Here is a 23,638-nt window from a genome sequence, read left to right as displayed (position 1 = left end):
AGACATGAAAACTAGCTTGAATACTCTATCTAGCCTGAGTCCAGAACTTTGAAGTCAAGGATGGGACCAAACTGAACTCCCCAATGCAGAATTTAACCACGTAACAGCGATGCAGTCTTTTCTGTTCATGTCCTGTACCTTTTTTAACAAACACTCTCCAACTTTATCGATTAAGCAGTATCGCTCACAACTCAGTCCTCATGTTCCCTGTAATCACTGTCTGCTTAATGAGGCAGCAACGCTGTAGGAAAACAACTTGCAATTGCCTTATTAAAGACCATATCATATGCTTAAAATAGGATGCACCGACCATTAGAATGACTCATCCTAATTTCGACCACTTACGCTTGCAACCCAGTATGATTTTGTTACTTTACTGACAAACTGAGAAGCCCCAGGAGTGCCATTACCAAACTGCGCCGGTCCCAGGCAGCCATCGGCATGTCAGAGTCACAACACGCCTTTGTAACTCCACTCAGTGAAGAAGCTGGTAGTGACAAGCAGCGCTGGTGCTAGGCAATGCAGTAGCCAGAAAAGGCAACAGATTGCCAAGGACAGCAAAACAGGTGACCTAACTGCTGCTTTACTGATGGCATATCCTTGAAAAAAGGCTACAGGCTGCTGCTGCGGACAACGAGGGATTCTTTTACTCCCTACAAATAGATCCTTTTTCCTTCCTGTCCCTCCGCTTCTCTTGGCTCTGCTCTTACTGTTCAAGTCCTTTCCCTGTTCCCAACGTTGTTCCTTCTCCTCTGCGTTTAAAATTTTCAATAAACCTGCAGCAGAAGTGCTGAAATCACAGGCAAGGCACCTTCTTTCGGCTTTGATACAAAAAGGATCTTTGAAGAATAATTCTGTCAGGCTCTCAGAAGTAAGTGTGAATTTGATTCTTCAGAGGTATAATTCAACTGTAAGCCTGTATGTGTTCACAGGAATAGCAGAAAGTACCTCCTTGACATCATGGCAGCATCTCTTTTCAAACTGAAATTTCTTAGTTCAAAGCCTGGAAATGCGAGAGCATCTCAGTGAAACGAAGGTAAACATGTTTACAACACATTTTTCCCCTTGTTCTACACTAGAACAAAGACATTCCTCCCCCAATCAAAAAAAAAAAAAAAAAAAAAAGGCAAGTCCAAAAGCCCAGAGGCTGAAAACCTGGGGTCAACATACCAGTGTGGCAGGGTACTGAAGAGGAAGAGTTAAGCAAGTTCGCTGCTACAAGCTCCGTTTTCTGTAAAATGGAGTCTGGTAACCATCTAAATGAGGTTTGAAAAGTTGTGGCAAGCCCCACCTATCTGATTTTGAAGACAGACAACATTTGCACCAGCAGATCGGCGACTAAATGAATGTGCATTTTGGTTCTAGGATTGCTCAGTAATTCTGCCAAATATAGCAAGACTGCAAACCATGATCTTCTGTGAATGCCTCGCACACACGACAAAGATGCTGAGCTACACAGAGCCAAAGGCATCCAAGTCAGACTCACCCAGAGAGAGGGGATCCCAGAACTAACTTCAATCTGCATTAAGGTCAGTAACTGCTGGATCCAGATATGGTCCTGTATCGAGCCATCAGACTACTATTTAAATGCTCTTTCTAAACGGTTATTGCTGTTCGTTTGCAACACTTCAAAACTTACTGTAATTTAATATATCTACAGCTCCTATACTACATTTCCCACAGTAACAACTAAAATACTCAGACTCCTGCACATGATGCCTCCCAAGATTTCTAATTGAGGGACCGCTCTAGCAGTTTACTGAGAAAGAAAGTATGTGGGCCAGAAGGCATACCAAAATCATGGAAACCACAAAATCAGGGCTTCAAAGGATGTCAAGAACTCAGCTTCCAGTTCAATGGTGTTTTAAGATTACATTAGTAAAGCAGGCGAGTTTCAGTTTATGTCCATAGCACCATCATACCACCTTCCAAGTTGCAACACTTTTTTGATGACGTATCCTTTGCACTTTCCCAGTACAAGAGAGACATGGAGCTACTGAAGAGAGTCCAGCAAAGGGCCATGAAAATGTTTAAGGGACTAGATCATCTCTCAGCCAAGAAAAAGCTGAGAGAGCTGGGTCTGTTTAGCCTGGAGAAGAGAAGGCTCAGGGCAATCTTATCAATGTATAGAGATACCTGAAGGGAGGGTGCAAAGAAAACAGAGCCAGGCTCTCCTCAGTGGTGCTCAGTGACAGGACAAGAGGCAGTGGGCACAAAGTGAAGCAGAAGGTTACCTCTGAACATCAGGAAACACTTTTTCATTGTGAGGGTGACTGAGCACTGGCACAAGTCGCCCTGAGAGGCTGCGGAGTCTCCCACCTCAGAGATATTCAAAGCCATCTGGACACAGTCCTGGGCAACCACCTTTAGGTGGCCCTGCTTAAGCCAAGGGTTGGACTAGATGACCTCCAGAGGTCTCTTCAAACCTCAACCATTCTGTGAGTCTGTGAACTAACACAGGGATATCCCTTTTTATCCCTAACGATCTGAAAAGTTCAGAAAAAAAACCTATAACCTCCAAAGAAGTCTTCACAACATCTTTACAGTAATGTAAGACCTCATCCCTCTCCTCCTCCTTCTCAAAGAAGCTATGAAAAACACAGAAACCTGCTAATGCTTTGTACTCACTGAGCCCAGTGTCCATCAAAAATAAAATAAGAGGAAATACTCATTTGACTTGCTTCCAAGAAAGCAATTAGATGAAGCAAATATGTTGAATAAAGTATTTTACTGGCACGATGACTAAGAGATGAAGAACAGTTATTGATCCATTGTCTTGGACCTAAACAGCTCAAATCATATCAACTACCTGAGCTTTAAAATTAACTCAATCCTCTGTCCAGGCCTCAGGACCACTCAGCCTCTTTCAAAGTACCTTTGTGGGACCTTAGTAAGCATGAATTAATTAGTTAGAAAAGACTTTTCTGAGTCTCAGGTAGATCTGCCAGTTTATCCCAGATTTGCTTCTACTACCTGGTGACCAAAACAGAGGACACTCATGGGAGGATACATCCCGGAACTTCATGGCCCAGCTAAAAAAAATTCAAGCCCAAAAAGCTGAGCGAGTGTCAGAAAATCCTCTTGCCTCAACGAATTGTTGCCATTGGAGCCTATGGCATCATGCTTATAACACAACAGGCAGAAACCCATCACTCGACAAAGCCCTGCTGGGGTTTTTTTTACGGCTTTTGTTTCTGAACATATTCTGAATCTCAACAAACCAGTTATTCATGAACAAACACCTTGCTTTTCACCAAGCTTTTTAGGGTTACAATGCCTGTATAAGTATTGAATTTACTGCTCTATATTATCTTCTCTCCTCTCTGTGTTCCACAGAAATGGAACGAAACTAAATAGAAAAGTTATCATAGGGTAAGCCACAACAGACACCATACATCAGCAGTCACTGCCTAGATACACACCATGCCATAAATGCAAGGTAACTTGAGCAAGTTTATCCTTCAGTGAAAGAGGAATAGTCTGACTGGCTTTGCTGAAGAGGACGAACGCGGAAACAGGAGCAGTTACCTTGGAAAAGGTACCAGACTAAGCTCACACTCTTGTCTGCTCACCAGGTAACACCTTCGTGTTTCCACACCCTAAAGCAGAATTTAGGATGCACACACTGGAGTAGGCATTTCGTTGTGCAGCCACTTTCAGTCAGTAACTAGTCTTTAGATAAAAGAGTTTAGAACAGCTTAGACCTCAAATTAAAAGACAAAATACAGCAAATATGCATGACAGTCAGAAAAAGAGGAGTTCCAGTGAAAAAAAAAGGTCTCTCCTGAGTAGGGTAGAAAACTGTGTATGACATTTTCTAAACATTTAAGTTCTTTAACTTATGTGTTTGAAAGTATCTTCTCTGTCGTGAGTACCCTCTCTCCACTATCTCAGAGGTCTTAGAAGTATCATTTGAATTACAAGCATACACTAAAAAAAGGAGCTTAGATCATCTCTATTTAACTGAAGTGTTAAAGAATTATTAAAAGGCTGAGTTAATTATTAAAAGGCTGAGTTCCAAGACTTTCCCTCTGGACAAGACCACTTGCTGTAAGCCCGACCAGAAGGCAAGAGCTGTGGGGAGAGGAAATGAGTTATCTTGAAGAGGAGATGCTCCTGAGATGGGAGGAAACCAGCACACACTCCCTCCTTCTGCAAACCCGCCCAGTGGTTAGAACACTTCTTTTATCCAGCTCATTTGTGTTGCCTTTCTCAAGCTTTTGGACAAACGAGGGACAGCCCTACACCTGAGGACACACAGCAACAAAAGAAATCCTGCAATACGACCAGCATTCAAAGGCCTTTGCCTGCCTGCTGCACACAAGAAATAGGCTCCCCACCTCCCTGGGCGACAACTGACTGCTAGGATGACAAAAGATTTTACTCTTACTTAGTCAAAACCACAATATTGTACAATACACTGTCATACCAGAGACTGCAAAGGTTTAGAAATGCTTGCCATTTGTTTCAACCTCAGTGTTAACGGAGAGCGTTGTGGGTTTTTTAAGCTTACTTTTCTGGGAAACCACACCACACACTCAGACTGTCTTGCCTTTCCCTTCGCCCCAGACCCAAAGGAGGCTCCATAGAGGCTGAGTGCACCTTACTGGCAGAGCGGTAAAACTCAGCAGTCTAGACAAACTGAGCACCATTTAACAAAGAGACAGTAATCTCAAAAGGCTTTTGGATTTCTTACTGCATGAAGAAGAGCAGGGTGAAGCTCACAGAAGTGAGGACTACTCTGCTTGCACAGAGTAGTCTACACATCAAAAAAAGACCCAACCACATGCAAGACAAACTTTATGAATGCCCCAATACTGGACAGACTTCACTTGGAGCTTCCCTTTCCTCAGGCAACCAAGTCATTAGGCATAAAACACAAATTCACATGCTTCCTAACAACACTGTGAAGATTTAATTCAAACATATACTACAGGCTGCAAGAGCCAGCGTTTATTCTTTTTGATTTATAGTATTTTCTGTTTGTGAAATAGCCTCTTATTCAGACTTTATCTTCCTATTGCAGTGATGTCACATTCTTCATTACTTTTTTTTCCTCTCATTATTACGCTTGATACACTTCTAGTAGTGAAACAGATTCTCCTTTCTAATTAGGCCTAGCAATTAATAACTGAAATTGAACTGATGATGATACGGTTTTGCTAAACAAATAACCGAAGCTGAAATCAGAGTTCAGCATTTCCATAAATCAGCGTTGACATCAGCTTATTTTGAACTTTAAGGCTATGCTGAGTTAAAAGAAAAGCAAAATAATTAAAATATTTCTCATTTATTTGGCTGCTCCTTACACACTAGAAACCAGTCCCTCAAACAGCTGACTCTGCTTGTCACTGAATTTGGGACTTATTAAGCAATCAACTAACCTTAGAGGATTTTCTTCGGCTTCTTCTTGTCCAAACCACCACTAGTTTATCTGGCTGCCTGTTGAAGATAAGGAAGAAACAGCTTAATTTACAACAAGATCAATATGTAAACAGTTTATATTAAAACTCTTGCAATACATAATGACATCCTTAGTGTACATTATCTCTTAAAAATAGCTCATCTAAAAACCACTCTCAGCATCAGTCATTTCACAGGAAAAATAATGCTGTTTTTAGAAAAAGGCTGTCCTCCAATCTGCACATTAATGTCATCCTTCTCCTCCTGCTCTCCTTGCCTGCAGGCATCTCCCCAGAGCTAGCATCATCCTTGAGAAGAAACTCTTCCATGGGACAGAGAAGAGGATCCAGCCTCTTTAAGACACCTTGGAAACAATCCAGTATCCAAAATAAACATCAATGCAAATCTAGTTTGAATTTCAAAGCAGACATATTGAAAAGGTAGCAAAGAAAACAGGCAATCTCACTTTTTCCCACTCCCAAAGGATTTTTTTTTCTCCTACTTGAATACCTCAAACAAGAGAATTGAGTCCTGTATTACTCCTCAAATTCTCCTTGGATGGCCACCGACAGATCAACGAGCTCTTTCTCAACTTTCGCTCAGAAGCACAAGCATGCCGTAATTCAGCATGGCTCTTTAATAATAATAATGAAATATAATAATAATTAGAATAATAATTATCTCTCAAATAATTATTTGGTATTTCTAATGAACGTCGATGGAAACTCTCAATAAAGGGCACTTCCAGTACAAACATCTTCTCTTTAAATTTCTCAAGACTTATTTCTTGGTTAATAGTTACAGCCTTGTTACTTCTATCTTATTAGTTTAACAATTGTTGGAGTGATTTTTGATATTGACCTAACTTTTCAGGCTTTTCTTTTTTTTTTTTCTTTTTTTTTTGGGGGGCCATGATACACTTCCATCATATGACTACACTTCTGGTCCACTTCCAGACCCATGACCCCTCTTTTCAGAGGACTCCTGACCCTCCATTCCAGCTTTGTTTCCTAGCTGATGACCCAGCTCCCATCAGCAACCCTGACTGCAAATCCACCCACAAACATTTTTCATGGGAGTTCACATCTCCATTTAAAAGTACTAAAGCTGGAACTCTGCCTGGAAAAGAATTGCTACTTAGTTTTGAGACACTGGTGTGAGAATCCTAACAGCAAAAACTTGTTTCCTGTTAAAAAAAAAATCATGGAGAAAAAAAAAGGATATTACAGAGAAAAAGTCAAGATACAATGTGCTCAAGTCATTCATTAAAAGATGCACCCAAAAAAGTTCACACAAGTATTCTGAATAAAACAAAAGCAGTGTTCGCACTGCTATCCTAGGATTTCATAACAGGGAGACTGTATCTAACTTTTCAAAGCAAAACAATTAGTTCAACCATTTGGGAGCCCATTTTAAGCACCAAAGTGCTGGTCACCGTATGATACACCTATTCATCATTTCTGCAGGCTACCATAAAACTAGCACATTGACTTCGATTTACATGTAAACTCCACCAGAACTAAAGTTCTCCTGAAAAACAGAGTTAAAGGCAGAGCCTGGGAAGAAAACGAGGACATCAGCTTTTATTTGCTGTTCTGTATTGCACCTTACTGCTTTAATACATCCCTTAATTTCTAGGCTGAGATAAATTGAAAGGGAAATAATCTACTGCATTTTAAACTGTGTAAATTCACTCTTATGGCTTGTTTAGGTGACCTAAATCATAAGTTGCCTCTGCTTGCAGCTTCTCCTGCAAAATCTTGCTTGGTAATGAGGTCATCCTGTTGTACTTTGAAAGCTCTTTGCTCACTTGGTGGTGTAGATGGTAAGGTCTCATCTGTTGGCACACACTCCCATTCACTTTGATGTGAGCTGTGTTTGTGCCACCAGAACAAAACACACCCCCAAGCAACCTCCTTGAAGAAAAGCAACCCAAACTCATGCCTACAATAAACAACTTTTCCTGGAGTTATTTGACTTTGCACTTTAAAGCTGACTTATTCTCATTTCAGGAACTAGCTCATGAACCAAATTTAATTTAATCTTGACTCATTCGATCCTGAGCTTGCCTCTGAGGACAAAAATATGCCAAAAGCAGGAAAGGAAAAGAAAAAAGAAGATGCGTTTCTGCAGTGCCAAGGGCTACACCAAAGATGACTCTCCCTCCGACGGCACGACTCCGTGTCCCAGAAGCCACACAAATAGGAGCTTCAATAGGAAAAGGCAGGACAATGCCTGCAGAGGTTAACGGGAAGAGCACAAGTCCATACTGCCACCAGCTCTCCACCTCTTCTCCCTCTCATCTAAAGGGGGACAGTGCTCAGAAGCATGTCTCCTCCCTGTCCCTTCTCACAAGGGCAGCCAGCTGCTCTATTTGTGGTGCCCTTGGCCTGCTCAGGTGTACAGGAACACCAGATACCAAATAACACACAAGAGACAAAAAAAGGCATTCTTCATGGTATGCTTAGTAGAACATGAAAACATTGAGTTCCAACACATGGATTTCAAGAGTAAATTTCCACAACTTTTCATCAGAAGAGCACTCAGGTCTTCAGAGATCCTGCGATGGAGGCTAAGAAGGATGCTACCCAGGTCCCATCCTTTCCTGTAGCTCCAGCTCAGGTAACAGTGCTGCCACTTTGTCCCTCTAGATCTGTTTTGATCTTGTCTTATTTATCTTGGCATCAGAAGGGATTTTTCTCACAACGGCACTGGATCATCTCCCTAGAGGGGAAACATGCCACGAGCTGGAAAAGTGAAGTAGCACTCCCAGCTCCATGTGGTGCCAACATCTAAACCAGGAGGCCAATCCTGATGGAGACAGCCCAAGGACAGTTATACAAGTGTGCAAACAAACAGGCCAAGAGAAGCAAGACAGCAAAGCAAAGCGAGGAAACAGAAGGAATGTCAGTGTCAGCACCAAAGCGAGTCAGTTCAAAGTAGGAATGAATTCACAACTGCATTGCTGCAACGCAGATACTTCTTCATTACAGGGTACCTGTAGCTATGTCAGATGCCTCAAAAAAAGGAAAGAGTAAAGAAGAGGCTATATGTAGACACAACACAGTTATTCTGAATAACTTAAGTAGCGCAACACAATGGTCAAGAGTTGACAAGCTCTAGTGTGGAAATCCTTCCAAGTCGGGACTCAAAAAAAAAAAAAAAAAATCAGAGATGGGCAGTAAAACATGGGCAGTCACCTCCTGTGACACAGCTATATGCGTGACCCCGGTTGGTGACTGACCTTACATTTCATTCTAATACTTTCATTTCATCCTAAACTGTGCCACTGCTTGCTTGGCTTTACACAGGTTGTCAGAGACAGCTGGTGCTCCAGTACAGTTCTCCAGCAGGAGCCGTGTCTGCGTCACATACACACACAGTTACCACCAAGCCTGGATTTATTTCTCAGTTTTGAAGAACTCCTCTGCCAGGAACATAAAGAAGCACACTAGCATGAAAAAGCCAACCAGAGTCTCAATTCAGACTGAGATCAAAGCACACTGATGGGAGAGTATGACCAGCACTTGCCCTCCTAAACCCCTTCACCAGTGTATTTATTTTGGTAAATACACAGTATACTTTGCTCCTTCAGTTTCCAGTATAAGAGAAATTCGCAATCAGAGGTACTGATTGCGAGGCAAAATGAATAATGCCATCGTGATATGGAGACAGAAAATTCAGCAAAATGGAATGGGGAGAGGAGGGAAGAGAAAAAAATATCCCTAAACATGAGTTTCCTCACTAAGTATAACCACATGCTTAACCGAAACAAAACACAAAAGAAAAGCAGTTTTTCTAAGGGATTTTCTTCAAGAAAGTCACAATTTAAAAATATCTCCATAGAACTGTTTTACAAACGAAGCCAGGAACAACCTTCTCTTCCACAATCTGTTCATTGCACTTCTATGCCAACATACTTCCAGAAGAAAAAGCCCAGTCCATACTTTAATTGGCGAATTTGCGTTCAAGGTTATCAGTGATGTCTCAAGTGCTAGAAAATGGCCAAAAGCACATAATGCAGCTTGCTCATCCAAACCATTTAAGTAACATTTCCTACTTCAGACTTCTCCCCTCCTTCGACACCACAAACCTAGGCTGCTCATTAACCAACAAGAAAAGCAAATAAAATCCCTTCTGAAGAATTAGGCTGAAGACCAGCTGTAGTATCCTTTTAAAGTTTACTTTGTAAACTCGGAGATTGTTCCAATACAAAATCCACAATGGTGCAAGATGAACAAAGACTAATGGTCAGCTATAAAAAAAAAAAAGTACAAAAATTAATTTCCTGTGCTGAACGAACAATGATTCTCATTTCTTTAAACCCACCAGTTTTTAGATAGTGACTTATTCAGCTCCAGCAAAGCCAGTATGCTTAAGGTAAGGAATAACACACCACTAACCCTAAGACAAGGGGGTTGCAGTGGGGAAAGAACTGGGGTTGGCTGAACAGCTACATCTCCACACCAGGTAACTGCTTCAGTCTATCCAATTCAACACCACGAGCCTTTCAGTGGAAGTATTTGATACCGTACTGGAATCTAACACGACTGCCTTGGTGGTGCTTCGAATCTCATCCCATGCTGGTATGCAGCATGGAAGGAAGGAGCAGCACTGGGGCATCAGACACTGCCACCATGAAAGGCAGGGACCCTGCGGCAGGTAACAAAGGATACAGCTTGGATCTAAAAGATCGTCTTTTATAAAGTCTACTATAAATTTCTATTGCTATTTACTTATTTTGGGTGGTTCACAAGAAGCTATTCCTGAAGAAAGGCGATTCGTAGCAGTAAACTTATTTCATTATTTAAAAGTGAAATTTACGTAGCAAAGAATCAGGGAAGATTATGATTTCAAAGTCGGTGGCTCAGAAAAAGAGCTTCATCGTTGCCCTGCATACTAAGTAACTAAAATGAGATTTAAAATACAGATTAATAAAACATCTATAATTCAACACCATGCCTGCTTTTCCTGTCAGATGGAAGCCATGATTCTGATATCTTCAATTCTCCATTGAAAGAAATGATTAAAAAAAAAAAAAAGAAAGAAAAAAATAGATAAAATACTGGAACCAAGTTTTGCCATGTGCACAACTATTAAATAAATAATTATATTATTAAAAACCATTCCACAGACTGGAAAAAAACTAAGTCATCTGATCATCATCTTATATGGTGCAAATTTCACCGACTGAAAAGGAGGTTGTGCAAGATTCAAGGTCTTCTGGGGTTTGGTTTAATCATTCCAGGAAATATTTGGCACAATATTTTGATTACAAAACTCTCCAAATATCATTTGTGAAAGACAGACATCAGTCTCCTGTTAGCTCTTGTTTTGTAACCTTTTTAGCAGTAGCAGATAACCGGGACACATTTCTCCACCAAGTTTACCGCTCAATAACAGAAAACTACAGAAGACTTACGTTTAGAATCTGTTGTTGGGAAGAACTGCAAATGCACTTCATGTTAATTATGGCCACTGAAGCCAATGGCGAGATCGATTACTAACAACCCTCTGGTAAAAAATAGGTACCAGTATTTGTTTGTAACAAGGTACCATAACATTTTATAACATCCAATAATCTTTAAATGCCTGTAATGCATGAGTTATCTTTTTTGTATGTACACAGACACACCACAGCCTACATGTTTGTTTTGGCATCTACTTGCCTAAGTGTTGGGGTTTGCTTTTTTTTTTTTATTATTTTTACCTTTTTTTTGGGGGGGGGTGGTGAGCTTGTTTGATTCTTACAGCGTTTGATTTGAACTGCATTAATTATTACAGGCTGCTAGATTACTCTTGTGAAGCAAGCTTAAAAAAGTATAATTAACAAGAGAAGCAGCAGTGTTAGCACAATGGCGTGCAGATGCTACTGAAGGATAAAATAATTACTTGAGGACTAAAAACGTCAAAGTACTTCTGATAAGACTTATTTATTTTTTAAAAATAACCTTTTGTCCTCTCTGCATTGTGCATACCAGCATGACATAGGAGGTTTTCATTAGGAACCAATCCTCCCTCCCTGCCAGCATACAGCTTTCTACATGACTGCTGGAATGCTATCAAGGCTGGTCTCTTAAAAATAAACGTGATCAGTTCTACAAACACCATTAATTTGGGATGAAAGTTACTTTTCCTCCTTTTAGAGATAATTACTCTGAAAAAGCTCTCTTTGCAGTGTAGTCTTCTGCACTGGGACCTACACTATGCCGTGCATTACCATTAGCCAAGGAACTAATCAAGCAATGGCCTCTCAGGAGTCTTGTACTAAGTTTTTTTCCTTCAGAATTTCCTGTTGGTCACAATGAATGAAATTCCACAGCTGCCTACAACTTCGGGAAGTGCAGTCAAGCACAGGCCTAGAGATACTGGTAAGAATGATGTCATGCGGTGATGTATCTGCCAAATGAGCTCTCTTGCTGAGTGAGGGTAAAGCCCTGACTGCAAAAGCCAGAAACAATAAGGAGAAAATAAAACACTAAGCAGATAAAAGCCCTCTGAGCTAATTATAAGATGAAGTACATTATGAGATGAAGCTTTGCATTTCAGGAAAGGCTTTGGGGTTTTCTTTTCTACCTCCCTTTAACTTCCATAGTGGAAGCTAAGGGCATTCAAAACACTCTGCACCCAGGCATCATTCGAGGTAGTTGTACAAGCTTTCAAGACACATCCACCAGCAAATTAAGGTAGGACAGGTGACGTGTTCACCTGGTCTAGCCTGTCTGCTCCCACTTCTCCACTGCAGGCTCCCACGTAAGGCCTGTGAACAGACTTCTGAACCGTCTCACAGCGTTACCACATCAGGCTGTATCCGAATCGAAACAGCAGTCTCCCAGCCCAACTCATTGTGGAACATGCATCAAGCCCCTAAAATAAGACAAAGCTTGTTCTTCCCGCACTGCAACCATCCAGTAGTCTTTGCAAGGCTGGAGAATTTCAAAAGAGAAATCATTAAAACATGCACAGCAAGAGGACACCATTGCTGACATTCTTCCACTTCTGTGTCTTCACTTTCTACACTTAGCACTGAGAATTCCTCCTTCCTTTCTTCCCACCAGAGGTCTCTACATATCTTTTCAAGACTAGACAAAGCTGTTGAAAGATCAGGATTTTCCTTGAGAACTGAATTTTAGGGGAGGTTTTAATACATCTGTAGCTAAACGGACTGGTCTCTACAAGACTTATGTCTCAAGATTATGCTTTGCTTTTCAAAAGAAGCTCTAGTCTGGCTTTTCTCGGTTTAAACAAAAAAGAGACAAAGAGAGACACTATGACTATTATACAAGTGTAGTCAGACCTACTGAATCTGCACAGCATCTATGCGCGAGGCCGTGTGCGGAACGCATAGTATGTGCTGCTGATGACTTGGTTTTCTCAAACCAAACACAAACAAAGTTTGCGGAATGAGTTGGATTAAACAAAGCCCAAGTTCATCCATTATTCAGAACAAGTGACAAGGACAGATTCAGCTTCATTTTTCAAGGAGTTATTGCAGCAAAGAATCTAAAGCAAAACAAACTTGACAGGACTATCTAGCAAAATCTTTTCTTAAAGCTTTTTGCAACAGAATGTTATATTGCAGAATACATAAACTGACCCTAGTCTTCAGAAGTTATGTTCTTGAACATCCTTTTGGCAGGAACAGGAGGATGCCTTGACCAGTCCCTGAATTTTGTCACATCCAGCTGCCCTCCATGTGGAAACTTTGCTTAATCCAATTTAGCCTCACTTGTCCCAAGGAAGGGTTAAGAGTACTGCACCAGAAGGACCAAGTGGATCTCTTATCTCACTCTCCTATAATAATAGACACTCCCCTTAGGCAGGCACTTATTCCACAAGTTTACACTACACATCCTACCACACCAGAGCTTAGAAACGCCTCCCAATACTCTGTAACAGACAACACCTACAGAAAACAAGAGCTGCTTAAGGCCACCTAAAAGCTTGCTTGTAAAGCCAACCTCCCCACCAAGTCGGTTCAGAGCATTCAAAGCCCACCCCAGGCAGGTTGGGGTTTTGTGCGGGGCTAGCGGGGGCTCAGGCTAACGGAGCCATTCAGACAAAACTTAAATGGAAAGAGCAGAGCATGTCGTTTTATAGCAGAAAGTTCACTGGAGGCTACCATGGGTCAGATCTTTCTCAGATGCATGATTTTCCTTTTTATGTTCTTTTTTCAGAATATTTAGTCTTCTACATATCAACAATAATGAATCAATGTGTTTTTTTTAAAAAAGCCTTCAGTTTAGAGCCAGTACGTTGCTCCTCCTGAGCAACACGTGGTGAGAGTGGGCACTACCCAAACCTACTTGGAAAGTCCTCCAGGTCCTGACCCGCGGTAAACTCGCTGTTCTGATCCTCTTCCCTGCAGAGCTGGGGCCTGACAATTGCCAAGCGAATAAACTCCCGCTAGCTAGAAATCAAACTCGTTTTCGTCTCACACGAAACAGTGGCTGTGAAAGCTGGTTTAGCAAGGTGAAGTGCTGGACCACCTATCTGCTGTGAAACCCGAGCGCTGAGTGCAGACCTCTGCATCCAGCCCCCATGTCCTGCACATCCTTAAGCAGACACAACGGACCAGCGTTACCTGCCTCTGCCTTCATGAACGTCCATGTTCACCACAGTGCAAAACACGGATTAGTGACAGGAACTAGGGAAACACAGTTTTAGCAAACTTGAGCAAGTAAATCAGGAAATTTGAATTCAAATTCCAGCTCCAGTACTCACTGACTATACGGCCTTCAGAAAATTTTCAGACAGACACTGAACAGCATCAAGCCCCATTCAATTTCAGTCATGCTCTGTGACCTGCCTATACCTCTAACTATGCACTGAAGTTGTCTCAGCTGAAGACAATGTATCACTGAAGATAATATTCAATTACTGAGGATACCTTCAACTACTGTGTCATCCCTTCTGATTTTGAAGCACTACAAATGTAAATGTTAGATGTATTCTCACAATAAAAAGCATAAAAAGCGTAACTAAAATAAAACTTTGACTGACAAATGCTGCCTGAAACTTAGCTTCAATCCATCAAAAACAAATGCCCACATTAAACAATACATTTCTGTACTAAAAATATGCAAGAGGCTTGTCAGCACACCATTGTCAATTTTAATCAGACCCCATTACAAAACAGATCCTGTTCCATTCTGCATTTTTTTTTTTTTTTTTTCAAATAGCATTTGAACAGAAGGTCCTTCTGTTTTTCAATCTGGAAACAGTAGAGGGGAAAAAAATATTTTTCTGCAATCCCTGCAGAACAGAAGAAAAGTGTGTATCAGTGTTAGAAAATTGAACTACTCACAACAGAATCTTCCTCCTCCGATTCGTCTGAAATAGATTTAAGAGCTGCATGGCCTACTACAAGTAATTAAAGAAGAGGATGATGTTTGCTGTTCTTACTGCCTGAGTGAGTTTCATGTTTACACAGATACAAGAACGGAGGTTTTGACTTCTGTTCCAGAGATTCCAACATCCACATTAGGACTTGGACAAAGTCTCAGGAGTGATAGCATGTTAATGCCTCCATCCTCCTCTCCTTGCAATCCATGGACTCATCCTGAAGAAAATTACAGTTCAGCGTGGGCAGGAGCAGGAGAATCTGGCACCGTGCACCTTTCAAAGCTCCCTTCCAAACCAAGGGCACCAGGGTTTTCTTGTTTTTGTTTCTTAGAGCCATGCTTTGTATCACACAAAGTAACTTCTGTCATTTGAAGATGCACAGAAATTGTGAACATACTAAAAGTTTCTGACTGAGCAGTAAGCATGGAAAGGTATCAGCTTGTAGGGTTTGTCTAGAAGACAAAGTTCACATCGCCTGCTTCAGATGCCCAATATGGAACTGAGATGACTATACCATCAACAGAAAAAGGCCAATACCTACAAAAACAGGTTGCCCAGAGAGGTTGTGGATGCCTCATCCCTGGAAGTGTTCAAGGCCAGGTTGGACAAGGCTTTCAGCAGTCTGATCTAGAGGAAGGTGTCCCTGCCCATGGCAGGGGTGTTGGAACTAGATGATCTTGAAGGTCCCTTCCAACCCTAACCATTCTGTGATTCTACAAAAAACAAACAAGTGCTAAGACACACAATAGTCTGCCTCTTTGATACTCCTAAGCTTGAATAGCTTGAATCTCTAAAGACAGCGCAAACTCTTGAATTACACTCCAAAGAAGATTGTAGCCTAACACTGGGTAGTGTGACACAAGTATATAGGAAGCTAAGGGGCAGATCTATGGTACAGTGTCCATACAGGGAGCAATGTGGGAGAGCTGGTGTGGCACAAACTCATACTTAGTTTTCTAAATGGTGACTTTACTGAGACCTAAATTAATCCATGTTTAGTCTGAGACATGGGTACTCCTGGCTCATGCACAATAGGTTCTCTAATTAAAGGTTCCTCATCTGTCAGCAGCCTCCTTTTGTGATATTAATTTGCAAAAGCAAAGAGAAAAAAAAAAAGAGTGGGGGGAAGTGAAAACATGGCGCGCTGTGCTAGCTCCTTTCCCCTCTCTCTGCCTGAGAGACCAGATTTTGCAAATACTATCAGGTGCTCTCAGCCACAGCCATAACAGGTATGGTGTCAAGAAGTATGAACCCACTTTCGGGGAAGGAGGGCATCGAAAGATGAGCTCTTGAACTGCTTTCTCAGCTGATTCTGGCATTGCCTTGGCTGTATGACCAACTGTAGGATTATGAATCACCTGCTTTCAGCCAAGTGCCCTGTTTCCAAGAGGAACACTTCTCTTCCTCAATAGCTGAGGCACTGGCGGAGGTAACACACCTTCCTGTCACCTTTCAGGAGCACAAAACTAGAAGATGTTACCGCTGCTGCAACACACTAGCTACTGGAGGCCTCAGAAGCAGTCACAGCTTCAAAACACCATGGAGAAACCTGGGAACCTTGCACTTAAACTTGGGTCTGGATCAAAGTCACACTCTTGCACACTAAGCAAAACAAAAAGCCTCAAAGCCTTTACAGACCTCATCCCATCCAAGCTTAATGAGACCTTCAAAATGTAAAAAATGAGTAAGCCAATGTGATAAATTTTGCAGCAGTAAGCCACACGTGGATAGTTTTCAAAATTAAAGCTATTATTTTCTTGCATGTTAAGAAATAAAAATACTAATTACCAGAGTTAGAAAATGTTTGCATATGGTTTCAAAGGAACTGGCACAGACCATTAGAAACTGTCACAATCATTTCCCATGAGACGCCCCATTTCATGTTGGTGGCCTTTTGAGAGCTGTTTTATGACGGAGGTATGGCCATAAGAAGTGAAATTATTTGATCAGTATTTGCAGCTAAATAACTGTTCCAAAGACTGCAAAATTAGAACAACTCCTCTTCCTGCTCAATCTGTTTAATTAAGTTGTTACATCGCTTCCAAGCTGCCTCCTGAAACAGAAGTTAACACTTCTGATTACAGAAGTCAATCTCAAAAGCAACACTGTTTATTTCTATTTATAGATCACCAATTCTTCCCCTAGAATCGTACATACAACATCTAGAAATTTGTATCGTTTTTAGGAAGTTAAACTGGCTGAGCCTTTTAATTAATGCCCTCAAAGGCACACCCCTGGCTCATATCCAGCAACAAGTATTGGCCAAGAAAAAAAATGCGTGCTAACTCAGGGATACTCAAGAGACAAAGCAAAACCTCCTGCCAACACTAGGGGCTGTAAACAAAAAATATATATGGTAAACAAAACAGAAAGCAAAAAATTTCCTAACTGAAAGACCTCTAGTTCTATTCTGAAACATAAAAAAAATTATCTTGCAGATTTTAAAAATTGGAAAGTATTTTGACAATACCAAACTTCCTAATTCACTGATACAATTGATGAAATATTTCTATTTCAAGGTCAAATAAAACCTAAAACCAACAACAACTAAGGATCTAAACAGATTTTGCTAATAACTGCTGTTTGGAAGATGCCCAACAGCAATCTGAACTAGACTGCAACTAATTATTTCAATATCAGCTAAGCTGGAAACTAATAGCATATTTAACACAACTGCTTTAAAGCACAGGTTTCAACTGAAAAAGGCAAACAAATAGAACCTACACTACAGCTGAATTCATGCTGATGCTAAAAATGCACAAAGAAATTACATCTTTCAGCCAGTCAGGTTTTTTGTTTGTGGTTGGTTTTGGCTGTTGGGTTTTTTAATATAATTTTCCTATACTGTATTTTTTCTGTTACAACCTGATCTAGCTTTCACTCAAGTCAGACATTCATACAGACAGAGCCCTTAGACCTAGGTCAGCTCTTTGGCTACGCAGGCCGACAGAAGAAGCTGTAGGATGAGAAGCCAGGAGTAGTGGTCCTTCACACTTTTTTTATCAGTATACTGAGCTGTGCCTGTTCTTTGAAAAGCTTACAGCTGCTTACTAACGTTCCAGAGGAGGATGCTCCTAAAGGTACAGAAGATCCTTTGCATCCCCAGAATTTTTTTGAGATATAATCTGTTTAAAATGAACACTGCCTTTTCCTTGCTTACATTCACAACAAAGATGTATAGACAACACCAGTATCAACGGTTTCAAAGTCTTAAGCTGAGGCTTTTTGCCACCTGTCACACGTCAAGTTCAGAATCGGACACTGAACTTGGTGGGCACTACATTGGCTACCATGCTGCCCTCTCCTTTCTTCCTGTGCCATCATGGTTTGTACTTTATGTCAACTTAAAACAGACAGAACCCATACTGCCCCATCCTACAGCGAAATGCCTGCTCACCTTTTAGCCCGATGGCTACTTGAGTTAGCTGATGGATCTTAGTGTGGAGTAGTTGTAAAGTAACATCTGCAGCCACAGAAAAGACTCCTGGACGTTGTCCAGATTTTTTATTAAGTGGATTTGATGTCTTGCAGGCTGGATTCCAGTCTTGTACCATTAAATGAGGCAAAGGGATAACGAGACAGAGCCCCTCTATCCCATAGAGCACACAGCTTAAAAGATTAAGTAATTTTGTCTCACCCTAGATTTCAATTTTACTCTAATTTAAAAATTTTTTTATCTGTAAACACAAATGTGTCTGCCATGAAAAGCAGTTCTCCTCAGAAGGAGGAAGGTGAATAGAAAGTGAAGCTAGGTTGGTTCCTGGAGCAAAATACACTTTTAATTTTGCAAAATGCTGAGAGGCATCCACTCAAAGTAAAAGACAAAGCCTCTCAAACTTACTGCAACACCTAGTTGTGCCAAGAGAAGAATGGTGTCCTTACAGTGAAAGGCAAAAACCTCCTACCAGATTAAGTCCTGCAGGATCCAGCACTAAATGAGGATAAACAGGAAGAAAATCAAGCTTTTAGAAGGATATTACTGTAAATGAAATGAAGTTACTGTGAATTATTAAATTCCAAATCAGAGTTTTAATGCATTTGCCTAGTTAGGGTCAAAGAAGCCTAGTGAATGAAATCCACTCTGTAAACTAACCATCAAGGGAATGGGAATCAATTTTAGCTGCGCAGAGTTCACACAGAGCACTGAGGGGGAAAACCAGTTATGTGCAGTCATCAACACAGACAATAGAGATGCGTGGGCACACAAACTCCTTGGATTCTGCAAAATAAGATTTTCCACATATTTCAGCTTGTTTGATACAAAATGCACTTTTCATCTTTAAAACAAACAAGGCTAAAAAGTTGAAGCCTGCAAAATTCTAACATATTTACTTCTGGAGCATTCTGATGGAACATCAGCCTGGCAGGGCTGACACTGCACACGTGCCCATGCTTCTACGGCACGAGCACTCCAAAATGAAGGGCAGGCTCGCAGAGGAACACTCAGGAAAATCAAGACCACCGAGCTACTGTAGTAAAGAGCCAATCTCCTGAATGAGTGCGTTCATAGGAGAGTTCAGCACGGCTTTATTTACGCACTTCATGCTTTAAGCCAGCCCTCCTTAACTTTCCCAGCTCCTGAGCATAGACAAGACCTTACACAAAACATTTATCTCAGCTTGATCTGTTAATTTAACTGCGTCTCTTGGGCTTTGACAGACAAGCACTGGCACATCCAGCTTTTCCCATTTAACACGTCGCCACTGCGCACTACTGTCACCTTCTCAACCACTTTGCTTCCCTCGTGCCGGCTGTCAGAGGAAGCGCGACTTCTGTCCTCAGTGTGGCAGCTCTCCATTGGACCTGACCTGGACCAAGGCAGACAGGCGACCTAGCAGACCAAAGCCTTTAACTTCCAGGCAAGTCAGGGCTCTTATTTCTCACGGCTCTGGCTGAAAGCTCCTGCTCATCTTTAACATATACGGGGTTTGGGTTTGTTTGTTCTGCAGCCAGACAAGCAATGTAGCACCATTGAGGTGTGAATTTCCTCATTCATTTCAATGCAGTTAATATTCAAAGATGCTTTGGGTCACTGAAACCCTCAAACTTCAAAGCCAATGAAAATAAGTGTTTCAGAGAAAATTATGAAGTCAAAGGGTAAACCAGAGACAGACTTTTGGCTTTTGTAACATCACCTCACAGCGCTGGAACAATGCAAAGAAACCTTTAAGCTCCCCAAAAGGGCAGGGCGGGATTCCCCATGGCAGCTGCATATGCCAGAACCTGATGTGCGTCTACTCACACACAGGTAGTGCAACAGCTCCTACTCTGTCTCCGACGTCCAGCCACGGAGCTGCGGGACTCTTCCACAAAGATGTGCAGTAAATCCAGAACGTCCAAACCATGTCTGACGCATGCAGCCCATCCCCAGCAGCATGTACAGGCACACACCTCCAGCTTTCCCTGGCGCAAACTGCAGACCAACGTGTGCAGCCCCTATTCCCAACGGGCTGACAGCCCTCTGCTATCCCACAGCTGAAGCACGTCCCTCAGCAACAGGATGGCAGAAGGTGGCAGGGCAGAAATTGGGGCCAGGAGGGCCAAAGTGTAGACAAGCCCTCGCATCGGACACTTCCCACTTTACCTAAAGTAAATGAACCTCTCCACGTCCAAATGACCCAAGGATTTGAAGATGGATGTAGGCACCCTCTTCTCCTCAGCCATACTCTCCCTTCTCCTCTTACCTCTCCTAGACATGGATAGGGATCATGTGTGCCCAGGGACCCTACAGCTGGAACACCCAAAGTGGGAGGAAAAAGGTTCAAACAATCAAAGAGAAAATACACAGAAGGTAAAGACAACACGTGGCCAGTTTCATCACATAAATAACAGCACCAGAGACAGAACAGGTACCTACGTTTTTCTTCTGGCTTCGAAGCGTTCAATTTCTGTACAATCCTGGTCTTCAAGAATCAGCCAGGAACCAGAATGGCAATTCTGAAACAGGTGATGAAAGTTTGCTTCTCTCAAGAGAGTCACAGTCAAGAGTTTATAGTCTGTCTCTGACCAAACTTAAAGTAGTTCTCGCCGTTTAGCATCATAAATATTTCAAATGTCTCATGTGCTACTTGATCTCTTCTTACGCTGCAAGTCACAGGACAGATATGCTGGAGCAACAAAGAAGTAAAATAATAGCAACAAATGCCCTGCATGGAATTCTTGCCATTTTTTAAAGGTAGGAAATAAAACGTTATTTTTCTCCCCCAATATTCATATTCTCTCTTCCATAAGTCTTAGATTTTGTGCATGTGATATGACAGAAAAAGCTAGTACCTAAAGTCCAAGTAGTAACTAAATCACAGAATAAATTCTGCAGTAATGTAAAGGGCCGGGGGGGGGGGGAGGGATCTGTAATTCTAATCCAGCCAGTGTATGTATGTATTGAAGTCAACAAGCTTAAGCAGAATATTCCAACAGCTCTGATTGTATCACAATAATGATAAGCCTATAGCCTGCCTGCCGCGTACACACGGCTTCGTTGGAGTTGTAACTGAGCTCCATCCTACCAGCTTTATTCCCAAAAGCCTTCACAGAGCTTAACAAGTTCTCCTCCTTCATTTAGGGCTATAGTTTCTACATAAACACCTCTTTTAAAGCACTTTGGTTTCAACTGTCAGGCAGACCCATAACAACCATTTGCAAGTGACACAAACAGCACAGGTCCCCTGAACTTTTCGCAATCAACATACAGCCTTTCAAGGGATATTACGCACTTCAGGCATCCATCACCTCTACTGAAGAGCAGTTATTGTCATTTTCTAACATATCACCACCACTGGTTAAAATATTTTAGCAACATCAATCCAGAAAGGATGTACTTAGAGCCTATTACAAATTTTTTTCTTCCTCTCAATCTGACATTTGTCCATTACACATACTCTTAATTACATGTCGCTCAAAGGAAAATAAATAGAAAACAAACAAAAACCCCTCCCCACAGCAAAAAGCTTCCTTAAGCTCTTGCATCAGTAATTGTAGCTCAGTGATCACACAGCCATATATTCCCTCCAGAATGACCTTTCCAATTTTCCTCATGTACTCTGCTTCATCAGCCCTGCTCTACCTCAATACACTGTTTTGCAAGTTCCCACTCTGACCACATATGACCACACACACTTGTAAACGACCTCATTATTAACACGATTCATATCGGGGCAGAAAAAAAAAAAAGGAAAAAGGGAGGGGGCATTTTCCTAAGTTTGTGGGGTATAACTTGCAGTTTCTCCCTCAGTTATGCACTATCTTGCTACCATGCATCTGCACTCATACAATTTCTACCAGTACAGAGAGAGGTTCTCGCACCTTCTCCACAATTTCTCCGTATTTCAGTTTCAGAGACATAAAATGGGGATCATTTTTCTCTATCACACAGCAGTCTTGTAAGACTGGATTAATAACGGAGCTGTGCGACTGCAGAATTTTTCGCACAGAGAAATTGCCAGCACGATATTTATTTCTGCACAGCAAAGTGTCTTTTTAGTTGTCTTATGCCAGCCCTACAGAACAGAGAGCTCTTACCTCCTGGCCTTTAGCAGGAGACATAAATCCTACTTAGAAGTAATTGTGGACGTAAAACTGTAGAAAAGCTGATGGAAGATGATTTGTGCACGCAAATTAGTGAGTGATAGAAAAGATGACTTGTCTACAGTTACAAGGAAAGTTGAAAGAAAGCCTCGTGTGGAACCAGGATTTTCTGGCTCGTTTCTACCACTAGACCATACTTTCTAGTAGAATGAGAAGCAAAAAGGACTTTATTTCCACCTCCAAATCAAAACCACTTAAATAGAAAAAACTGCACAGAATTTATCGAGTCTGCTCTGAACAAATGAAGGTGCTAAACTGACAGACACAGAATTATTTATGCATAAGGAACAAAAGTAACTTTTACTACTACTTTTAGTAACTGAACACCTATATAGCTTCACAAACTCTTCTACTTTCAGTACTCTCAAAAAACTACTCTGCAGCTTCTGGCTACATCAGGGTAGTGAGAGAGAGAACACTGTGCGATTTCTTTACCATGACTGAGAACTTGTCTTGGGATAGACAAGAATTAAACTCCCACAGCTATACATGTACCAAACCAACTTCCCAGGTTCCCATAAAGCAAGAAATCATGCTTTGACACAATCATCAGCCCAAAAAGCCCAAATGGTAAGTAAGTTCTTATCCTCTTGTAACTGTGTATAAATGCACCAAACGGTAGGAGCATATAAGCACTCTCTTTGTCTATGCTGCATTATTCCCACCCTTTTCACATCAACCACCTGGAAACTGGCATGTGCCACCAATATGGAAAAATCACTTACACAGGTCCAGTGAAGAAAACAAAACACGGTGACAATACAAAGATGCATCAGGTTGAAGAGAACAAGACATCAACTTGAACTGAGTAAAGTTACATCAAGAAGGCCAGACACATACTGCAGTTTTATTTACTATAAAATCCTCCTTTGAGTAGAAAAATGTTATAAAAGAATCCCTTTCAAATGCACTCTATTTTTTTTTTTTTAACATCATATGATATTAGTAGCCAGACTTCTTCTGCCTGTGTCTTAAAGGTAGAAATATTTAAATAATGCAGTTTGTTTTCATTCAGCACAAAAAGAATCCCTGGAACACTTGATATTTAGATTTCTTCTTTAACAGTACAATGGTTACTACCACAGTCACTCAAAGACAGGCACAACAACATTTTTGATAATCAAGGCTTGCTTAGGACAGTTTTGTGACATCAAAACTACTTCAGTTAGAGACGTTACTCTGAACTGGAATAGCAGTTCTGGCACAGTCAGAAATACAGAAGCACTTTATTTTGATACAGAAGTGCTCAAATTCACTAGGCACTTATTTCCATCAAAATGTCTCTAGACAACGTACTCCTGCACCA

The 23,638-nt window shown here is 41.3% G+C and overlaps 1 protein-coding gene across 10 annotated transcripts in view; it reads right to left on the bottom strand.

Annotated features, from left to right (window-relative positions):
* EHBP1 (EH domain binding protein 1) overlaps positions 1–23,638 on the bottom strand; it is a 223,844-nt gene that overhangs the window by 187,857 nt on the left and 12,349 nt on the right. For all 10 annotated transcript variants that reach the window (XM_086630928.1, XM_086630876.1, XM_086630906.1 and 7 more), the window contains exon 2: positions 5,385–5,442. In XM_086630928.1, coding sequence (XP_086487054.1) covers positions 5,385–5,442 — 58 coding nt within the window. The remainder of the gene's footprint in view (positions 1–5,384; positions 5,443–23,638) is intronic.

This window comes from Tauraco erythrolophus, chromosome 2 (genome assembly GCF_009769465.1).
Source record: "Tauraco erythrolophus isolate bTauEry1 chromosome 2, bTauEry1.pri, whole genome shotgun sequence".
Classification (NCBI taxonomy): Eukaryota; Metazoa; Chordata; class Aves; order Musophagiformes; family Musophagidae; genus Tauraco; species Tauraco erythrolophus.
This window is presented reverse-complemented; position numbering and strand designations above follow the sequence as displayed.